Below are 10,749 nucleotides of genomic sequence, written 5' to 3'. Positions count from 1 at the left end.
CGGCATATGGGATCTTCCCGGACCGGGGCACGAACCCGCGTCCCCTGCATCGGCAGGCGGACTCTCAACCACTGCGCCACCAGGGAAGCCCTGTAAACATTTTTTAATTGAAATATAGTTGATTTACAATGTTGTGTTAGTTTAAGGTGTACAGCACAATGATTCAGTTATACATATATACATATGTATCTATTTTTTTCAGATTCTTTTCCCTTATAGGTTATTACAAAATATTGAGTATAGGTCCCTGGGTAAACAGTACGTCCTTTTTGTTTCCCTATTTTATAATAGTAGTGTGTATAGGTTGATCCCAATCTCCTAATTTATCCCCTTAAATGTAAACACTTCAATGAAGTTGATTATCAATAATTTGTTATATTGTTAAATAGCAGGAACAAGTTATGTATATGAATAATCTTGACTGATGAAATATATTGATACTAATACATAGAGTAATTATATCTATATGAGGAATATTGATTGTTTGAAACACCTGATTGTAAAAAAAAATTTAAATACCACAACTGTTAGCTATGCCAAATGGTTACCAATCCTGGCATTACGTTAAGTCAGACTTCTTCAAAGTGTGATCTATGAATCCCTGGTGGTTCCCGGGACACTGTGAGGGGTCCACAGGGTCAAAACTATTCATAATAACTCTAAGATGCCTTTTTCACTGTGTTGTAATATCCACCGATAGGACAAAACAAGGTTAGGTAAACTTCTTGTTACCTTAGCATGAATTAAGGCAAGGCCACCAAACTTTAAAAGTGGTCACTGAATTCATAGAGTAGAAAGCAGGCATTGCACTACCAGATTCATTTAAGAATATCCTGGATGAAGCACTAAAAATTACGCCTTTTACCAAATCGTGACCTTTGGCCGTAAGTCTTTCTAACATTTTGTGTGATGACATGGGAAGTATTCGTAAAGTACTTCAACTGCAGCGTGAAGTATGATGGTTGTCTCCAGGAGGAATGCTAGCGTGAACATCTGAGTTGAGTTGTGAACTGAACCAGCTGCTTTTTCCTTTAAAGAACACTGTCTTTACTTGAAAGGATGACTGACACATAAACTATGGTTGTTTTAACTGGGATATCTGGCAGACATTTTCTTTAAAATGAAGTAAATCTGTCACTTCAAGAAAAGCAGGGCTTCCCTGGGGGCGCAGTGGTTAAGAACCCGCCTGCCAATGCAGGGGACACGGGCTCGAGCCCTGGTCCGGGAAGATCCCACCTGCTGCAGAGCAACCAAGCCCATGTGCCACAACTACTGAGCCTGCGCTCCAGAGCCCGCGAGCCACAGCTACTGAGCCTGTGTGCCACAGCTGTTGAGGCCCACGTGCCTGGAGCCCACGCTCCGGAGCGGGGGGGCACCGCAATGAGGGGGTCCCCGCACTTCAGTGGGGACTGGCCCCCACTCCCGAGCCCACGCACAGCAACAAAGACCCAATGCAGCCAAAAATAAATAAATAAAATTTTAAAAATCTATTAAACAGAAAAGAAAAACAACTGACAATGTAGGATGCCAATGATAAAAGCCAACTTTTCAAATGAAAAATAGAATTGGGAAAACTGTTGTCTGTCATCATGAGTTTGAGAGTTCCCTTGTACTTAGACTCTTCTGGTGAAATCAGTGGAGGTACTAATATAGTGCTTTCAGACGAAAATAGGTACAATGAAAACAGTGATGGGGATGGAGTCTCATATCGTAAACCAAGGACTCTTCATCCTAGTTTAAATTAGGTATAAACAACTCTAACAAATCCAACTGAAGCCCAGACTTTGAAGGTCCTCATCAGTCACAGTGGATTTCACAGCACATGATCTGACGGGCAGAGTCACTACAGCCAATCATAATATTGCCGGGGGCTAAGCCGATTTTTGGCGAGGTCAGCCTTACCTGAGAGAGACAGCAATTCCTTGCTGAGAGATCCACCATAAACCTGGTAACTAAATTCTGTACTGTACTTGAAATCTGAACAATTTACTAATGGATACGATTTTTCATAATTGGTCGAATTAATAAAGAATAATTTAAATCAGAATATCCATTTGATGTTATATATTTTGCCTCTCATCTTAGAAAAGTAATCAGTTGAGTTGCTATAAATATTTCTATTGTCTGGCTATAGGCCTCTAGTTTAAAGAAAGAGATTCTGAACAACTTCAGTGTGGAAAGCTGATGAAGTAGATACAGAGGGCAGGCTACTGCAGGCCCAGGCAGTACATCCAGACAGTCAAAATCATGGTTGGACTCTGGAAATGGTTTGCTCCATGCATGTGATTTCCCTTTTAACTGGAGACACTGTTATTATGTCAGGGTTTGTCGTGTCCACGAAAAACCTTGATCTAACCTGTTATACAAAAAAAAAAAAAAAAAAAAAAAAAAAAAGGCAGAAAGGAAAAAGGATACTCTAAATGACATATGGCCATCTACAGCACTCTGTGACACTGCCCTCTGAAGCTCTGGGTGAATGTGGTTTTATGAGGAAATTATGTAGCTTTCTGTCTAAATCTGGGCATTCATAGCTGTGTATTCTGGCCAGAAACCCTCTACAGTGTCTGAGTCACCAGTTTTAAATATCTTATTAAATCAATTTTCCCATCTCACACTATTTATTTATTTACTGTTTGTAACTGAAGAAAAAGATTACCTAAAATGTAAAACATGGGGGAATTAGCCAGTTGGAAACTACTTAAATGGATTAATTATTGTTACGCAGTGGGTGCAATTTATGAGTAACGCGACAACAAGTGAAGAACTCTAGCACACGCTATAGCAGCTGGAGCAACACGCTACAGAACGGTATTCTGTGATTTAGCCGAGAAACTGTGCGCGGCCCCGGGCGAGGCCTTCCGGGCTCAGATGGCCACGACCAGCTGCTCTGCTCCTGAAGCCCAGTCTGCAGGGATCAAAAGCAGACACTCCTGGATCTGTAGACCCTGGCGAGACCCCGAGCAGCAAATCTTCCATAATTCTTGCTCTGCTCTGTGCATTTGAGTCAAGTGAGAATTTCACGGGTCACCTATTAGTTGTTTCCATTGCGTGTTCCATTCCCACACACAATGACTTACCAACAATATTCTAAAGATTAAATACTTGCTGTAACATTAGCTTGACTATACAATAACTACTTATATCTAAATCTGTATATTTATCTCCCTATATCCTTACTATATATCTATACTAGTTAAATGCACAGAAAAAGCACCATTATGAGACTGAGACAATTTGTTTGACTAGGAGCCCCAACAATCTGCAATGTTGAGCACATTTTAAATGCTATAACTTCAAATGAGTTTTTACCATAGATTGTATTAATACTATATTGATATAGTTATTTTAGACATGCAGTTATTAACTACTCTTCTAAGGTTCTACTCTTCCAGGGTTTTAGTTTTAGTTTTTCACTTGTTATGTGACTAAATGAGAAATCTATTTTATGCATCTTTAATTTATACCTCATTAATTTGATAAAAAGTAAAGCAACTGAAAAAGCAATGGGGATGTTAATATTCTCAAAAAGATTTGACCAGTACTCTTCTCTGTCTAAATAAAATTCTAAGTTCTTAAAGGAAGTCAGTGTCTACACGAGTAAGGGTGTAAAAAATAGAACCAAATGAATCAGGTATAAAGCCCACATAAGTTGCTCAAGTATGTGACTAATCACGTTACCTGGCAATATATTGATAATAAAATAATTTACTTTTTATGTCCATATCCTATGCAGAGTATGGAGGAAAGGTGAGCCACTTAACATTTCAATAATCTGATTAATAACATTCTTAAGACCATTAATCAGGAAGGAAAAGGTTTATGTAGGGGGTTGGTTTTGAATAAATTCTGTCTCAGAGAATATGCTGGTTTACTGCCGGGAAGATATATTTAAAATTTTTTGTGTTAATTTTGCAATTTAAAATAAGTATTGGGACTTCCCTGGTGGCGCAGTGGTTAAGAATCCGCCTGCCAGTGCAGGGGACGTGGGTTCGAGCCCTGGTCCGGGAAGATCCCACGTGCCGTGGAGCAACTAAGCCCGTGCGCCACAACTACTGAGCCTGTGCTCTAGCTCCCACGAGCCACATCTACTGAGACCTCGTGCCACAACTACTGAAGCCTGTGTGCCTAGCCAGCCGCTCCGCGGCATGTGGGATCTTCCCGGACCGGGGCACGAACCCGCGTCCCCTGCATCGGCAGGCGGACTCTCAACCACTGCGCCACCAGGGAAGCCCTGTAAACATTTTTTAATTGAAATATAGTTGATTTACAATGTTGTGTTAGTTTAAGGTGTACAGCACAATGATTCAGTTATACATATATACATATGTATCTATTTTTTTCAGATTCTTTTCCCTTATAGGTTATTACAAAATATTGAGTATAGGTCCCTGGGTAAACAGTACGTCCTTTTTGTTTCCCTATTTTATAATAGTAGTGTGTATAGGTTGATCCCAATCTCCTAATTTATCCCCTTAAATGTAAACACTTCAATGAAGTTGATTATCAATAATTTGTTATATTGTTAAATAGCAGGAACAAGTTATGTATATGAATAATCTTGACTGATGAAATATATTGATACTAATACATAGAGTAATTATATCTATATGAGGAATATTGATTGTTTGAAACACCTGATTGTAAAAAAAAATTTAAATACCACAACTGTTAGCTATGCCAAATGGTTACCAATCCTGGCATTACGTTAAGTCAGACTTCTTCAAAGTGTGATCTATGAATCCCTGGTGGTTCCCGGGACACTGTGAGGGGTCCACAGGGTCAAAACTATTCATAATAACTCTAAGATGCCTTTTTCACTGTGTTGTAATATCCACCGATAGGACAAAACAAGGTTAGGTAAACTTCTTGTTACCTTAGCATGAATTAAGGCAAGGCCACCAAACTTTAAAAGTGGTCACTGAATTCATAGAGTAGAAAGCAGGCATTGCACTACCAGATTCATTTAAGAATATCCTGGATGAAGCACTAAAAATTACGCCTTTTACCAAATCGTGACCTTTGGCCGTAAGTCTTTCTAACATTTTGTGTGATGACATGGGAAGTATTCGTAAAGTACTTCAACTGCAGCGTGAAGTATGATGGTTGTCTCCAGGAGGAATGCTAGCGTGAACATCTGAGTTGAGTTGTGAACTGAACCAGCTGCTTTTTCCTTTAAAGAACACTGTCTTTACTTGAAAGGATGACTGACACATAAACTATGGTTGTTTTAACTGGGATATCTGGCAGACATTTTCTTTAAAATGAAGTAAATCTGTCACTTCAAGAAAAACAGGGCTTCCCTGGGGGCGCAGTGGTTAAGAACCCGCCTGCCAATGCAGGGGACACGGGCTCGAGCCCTGGTCCGGGAAGATCCCACCTGCTGCAGAGCAACCAAGCCCATGTGCCACAACTACTGAGCCTGCGCTCCAGAGCCCGCGAGCCACAGCTACTGAGCCTGTGTGCCACAGCTGTTGAGGCCCACGTGCCTGGAGCCCACGCTCCGGAGCGGGGGGGCACCGCAATGAGGGGGTCCCCGCACTTCAGTGGGGACTGGCCCCCACTCCCGAGCCCACGCACAGCAACAAAGACCCAATGCAGCCAAAAATAAATAAATAAAATTTTAAAAATCTATTAAACAGAAAAGAAAAACAACTGACAATGTAGGATGCCAATGATAAAAGCCAACTTTTCAAATGAAAAATAGAATTGGGAAAACTGTTGTCTGTCATCATGAGTTTGAGAGTTCCCTTGTACTTAGACTCTTCTGGTGAAATCAGTGGAGGTACTAATATAGTGCTTTCAGACGAAAATAGGTACAATGAAAACAGTGATGGGGATGGAGTCTCATATCGTAAACCAAGGACTCTTCATCCTAGTTTAAATTAGGTATAAACAACTCTAACAAATCCAACTGAAGCCCAGACTTTGAAGGTCCTCATCAGTCACAGTGGATTTCACAGCACATGATCTGACGGGCAGAGTCACTACAGCCAATCATAATATTGCCGGGGGCTAAGCCGATTTTTGGCGAGGTCAGCCTTACCTGAGAGAGACAGCAATTCCTTGCTGAGAGATCCACCATAAACCTGGTAACTAAATTCTGTACTGTACTTGAAATCTGAACAATTTACTAATGGATACGATTTTTCATAATTGGTCGAATTAATAAAGAATAATTTAAATCAGAATATCCATTTGATGTTATATATTTTGCCTCTCATCTTAGAAAAGTAATCAGTTGAGTTGCTATAAATATTTCTATTGTCTGGCTATAGGCCTCTAGTTTAAAGAAAGAGATTCTGAACAACTTCAGTGTGGAAAGCTGATGAAGTAGATACAGAGGGCAGGCTACTGCAGGCCCAGGCAGTACATCCAGACAGTCAAAATCATGGTTGGACTCTGGAAATGGTTTGCTCCATGCATGTGATTTCCCTTTTAACTGGAGACACTGTTATTATGTCAGGGTTTGTCGTGTCCACGAAAAACCTTGATCTAACCTGTTATACAAAAAAAAAAAAAAAAAAAAAAAAAAAAAGGCAGAAAGGAAAAAGGATACTCTAAATGACATATGGCCATCTACAGCACTCTGTGACACTGCCCTCTGAAGCTCTGGGTGAATGTGGTTTTATGAGGAAATTATGTAGCTTTCTGTCTAAATCTGGGCATTCATAGCTGTGTATTCTGGCCAGAAACCCTCTACAGTGTCTGAGTCACCAGTTTTAAATATCTTATTAAATCAATTTTCCCATCTCACACTATTTATTTATTTACTGTTTGTAACTGAAGAAAAAGATTACCTAAAATGTAAAACATGGGGGAATTAGCCAGTTGGAAACTACTTAAATGGATTAATTATTGTTACGCAGTGGGTGCAATTTATGAGTAACGCGACAACAAGTGAAGAACTCTAGCACACGCTATAGCAGCTGGAGCAACACGCTACAGAACGGTATTCTGTGATTTAGCCGAGAAACTGTGCGCGGCCCCGGGCGAGGCCTTCCGGGCTCAGATGGCCACGACCAGCTGCTCTGCTCCTGAAGCCCAGTCTGCAGGGATCAAAAGCAGACACTCCTGGATCTGTAGACCCTGGCGAGACCCCGAGCAGCAAATCTTCCATAATTCTTGCTCTGCTCTGTGCATTTGAGTCAAGTGAGAATTTCACGGGTCACCTATTAGTTGTTTCCATTGCGTGTTCCATTCCCACACACAATGACTTACCAACAATATTCTAAAGATTAAATACTTGCTGTAACATTAGCTTGACTATACAATAACTACTTATATCTAAATCTGTATATTTATCTCCCTATATCCTTACTATATATCTATACTAGTTAAATGCACAGAAAAAGCACCATTATGAGACTGAGACAATTTGTTTGACTAGGAGCCCCAACAATCTGCAATGTTGAGCACATTTTAAATGCTATAACTTCAAATGAGTTTTTACCATAGATTGTATTAATACTATATTGATATAGTTATTTTAGACATGCAGTTATTAACTACTCTTCTAAGGTTCTACTCTTCCAGGGTTTTAGTTTTAGTTTTTCACTTGTTATGTGACTAAATGAGAAATCTATTTTATGCATCTTTAATTTATACCTCATTAATTTGATAAAAAGTAAAGCAACTGAAAAAGCAATGGGGATGTTAATATTCTCAAAAAGATTTGACCAGTACTCTTCTCTGTCTAAATAAAATTCTAAGTTCTTAAAGGAAGTCAGTGTCTACATGAGTAAGGGTGGAAAAAATAGAACCAAATGAATCAGGTATAAAGCCCACATAAGTTGCTCAAGTATGTGACTAATCACGTTACCTGGCAATATATTGATAATAAAATAATTTACTTTTTATGTCCATATCCTATGCAGAGTATGGAGGAAAGGTGAGCCACTTAACATTTCAATAATCTGATTAATAACATTCTTAAGACCATTAATCAGGAAGGAAAAGGTTTATGTAGGGGGTTGGTTTTGAATAAATTCTGTCTCAGAGAATATGCTGGTTTACTGCCGGGAAGATATATTTAAAATTTTTTGTGTTAATTTTGCAATTTAAAATAAGTATTGGGACTTCCCTGGTGGCGCAGTGGTTAAGAATCCGCCTGCCAGTGCAGGGGACGTGGGTTCGAGCCCTGGTCCGGGAAGATCCCACGTGCCGTGGAGCAACTAAGCCCGTGCGCCACAACTACTGAGCCTGTGCTCTAGCTCCCACGAGCCACATCTACTGAGACCTCGTGCCACAACTACTGAAGCCTGTGTGCCTAGAGCCGTGCTCCGCAACAAGAGAAGCCACTGCAATGAGAAGCCCGCGCACTGCAACAAAGAGTAGCCCCCGCTCGCCGCAACTAGAGAAAGCCCGCGTGCGGCAACGAAGACCCAACACAGCCAAAAATAAATAAATAAAATAAATATATTAAAAAAAATTAATAAAGTAAGTATGAACCACCCTTATTCCATTAGTTTTGTATTTGATAAAATGCAAATTAAAATGTAATATTCATTGAGAGGAGCATCTAAACCACGGAAATATACACCTTTATTAAGCATTAAGGCAACATTAAATATATGGCTTGTAATGTTAATCTCAGGTTTTTCCTACTTCTTACATAAACCCTTGCAGAAGCAGTGATGTGTCCAAGAAGACAAAAAAATGACACTTCCTCAAATACAGTCAGAACACCCTAGGGAATGTAGATGGCCATTATCAAGCTAAATGATATTCATTAGTACATAGTTTAACAACTATTCGTCGAGTGTGATGTTTCAGTGAATTACCGATTATTTACACTGAAACTCTCCAAGGAAGCTGGGAATTCAGGATGACACTATAAGACAATCCAGTTCAAATAATAAAGCACCCCACTGACCTCAGGATTCACTGCCTAACTCTTGGGCTATGTGTAGATTCTCCACAGACAGCTTCTCTAGTGCTAACTACCTCATCATTAGCAATGATAGGAAGAGCTCGCTCATGCTTTCTACTACCTCCAATTACTGCAGAGTCACTCTTGATTGTGTTAGTGACGGGTTCTCTGTCATCTCTTGTTCCAGAATGATCTGCAGTTAAAGGACAGAAAAGGGGGAAGAGGGGGATATCGGTGAGTAAAAAGAAGAAATGTTTAAAAATTCATAAACCTCTTAAACCAGAACAGAATTATAGAGGTCAACGTGGGATGTCTGCAATTTTAACCTTAAGCAATGCCCACATGCAATGGTCCACAGGAATAAAGAACTGAGAATCTAGGAGAGAAATGGGAAAGGACTGAAAATTAAACAAAACCAGTTTCAAGAAACCATCTCGAGAACACAGAGTCCCAGCATGAAAAGATTTTCATATCCAGTGGACAAGCTGTGTTTGGGACTGGGGAAAGGAAGAGCCATAGGCCACCTGCAAAGGAGTGTGTCCTCTCCCTTGATGTGGCATCAGTGCCAGCCTGGGCCACACAGCTGGACTCCGTCACGTGTCCTGAGACGGTGATGGGGGCTGGGCGGCTGCGGTGCAGAGCGGCCTTCAGCGGGACCACGTGGCTGACCTGTACAGCAGAGAGACAGCCCAGGAAGCCCTGTGCACCTGCCAGCGCCGTCTCCTGGTCCACGTCACTGTGCTCTGCGAAGCCAAAGAAACACCACAGTATTGATGACAGTGACGGTGCAAACGGGCAATGCCACAATGGACTATTCCAAGTCTTGACAACGCAACAGCAATACATACTCAGCTGTTAAATTCCTTTTGCTTTTGTCTTTATTACAAGAGATCCATTAAATCTTTCCACAACCCCTGGTGAGACATCCCAGGTTAATAAAGACAAGCTTTTAAGTATGGCTAATTAAATATACTGAGAGCTCTCTGGAAATTAATTAAAGTCTCTACAAGAATGGGTGAGATAATGAACTGATCAGGGTTCCTGCGAGATGTTATCATGTTAGAGGATGTATCTCAAAGCTTTTAGAGACTCCTAATTCTTCACGTACAGCAGCGATAACTTTCATACCTCACTGACTTTTCTCCCCGTTTCACTGTCCACCTGTCACTCAGACTGAGATATGTGTGTGCCCCCTCTACATAGATAACCCCTCTCCCCATTTTAATGAGCATTTAGTTAATATGGAACTATTGGGGGACAGAGATTGGTTTGCGTGTCAAAATATTAATTCATAATTTTACAGTGAAGAAGATACTTCATGCTTGGCAAGCATGAAATCTAAACAGGGGAATTAATTGTAGACTTTTAACGTTCAAATGTTATCAGACTACGATGCATCCACCCGTCCTATATGATCATAAATCAGCAAGACTACTTTCCCCTGTGCCGCACATACCGGGACACCAACATTTGCATTTTGGTCTCTTCAAAAACTAATATAATAAATATTGTATTTATTGAATGCTTATTATATGGTAGGCACTATTCTAAGGGATTTGCATGCTTGTGTTTAAACCTTACAGTAGCCATGAGTATCCTATTCTAGTCACACAGACAAGACCCTTTAGGTTCAGAATTTTAGTGATTTGCCTGAGGTTACTCAGCTGTTGGCATTGTGCACTGGACTCCAGGCCTGTTGGACTCCAAAATCATAAGCTTCTTTTGTTTATAATTGACACATTCTTTCCTTCACTCCACTTATATCTTCTGCGGTGCATTTTTAGCTTGAGATTTATTCTTTTTTTCTTCTTCTTCTTTTTTTTTTTTTTTTTTTTTTTTTGCGGTACGCGGGCCTCTCACTGCTGTGGCCTCTCCCGTTT

At 40.3% G+C, this 10,749-nt stretch overlaps 1 protein-coding gene across 5 annotated transcripts in view; it reads right to left on the bottom strand.

Moving 5' to 3' along the window:
- Positions 1-10,749, bottom strand: part of CNTNAP4 (contactin associated protein family member 4) — a 287,771-nt gene that overhangs the window by 1,483 nt on the left and 275,539 nt on the right. For 4 of the 5 annotated variants that reach the window (XM_024124937.2, XM_024124940.1, XM_024124938.1 and 1 more), the window contains 2 exons: positions 9,394-9,612; positions 8,991-9,062 (listed from right to left, as the gene is read on the bottom strand). In XM_024124937.2, coding sequence (XP_023980705.1) covers positions 8,991-9,062; positions 9,394-9,612 — 291 coding nt within the window. The remainder of the gene's footprint in view (positions 1-8,990; positions 9,063-9,393; positions 9,613-10,749) is intronic. The other variant, XM_024124939.1, reaches the window with a different exon arrangement.

This window comes from Physeter macrocephalus, chromosome 17, assembly GCF_002837175.3.
Source record: "Physeter macrocephalus isolate SW-GA chromosome 17, ASM283717v5, whole genome shotgun sequence".
NCBI classification, from domain to species: domain Eukaryota; kingdom Metazoa; phylum Chordata; class Mammalia; order Artiodactyla; family Physeteridae; genus Physeter; species Physeter macrocephalus.
The sequence above is the reverse complement of the archived record's forward strand: the minus strand, read 5'-3'. Positions and strand labels throughout refer to the sequence as shown.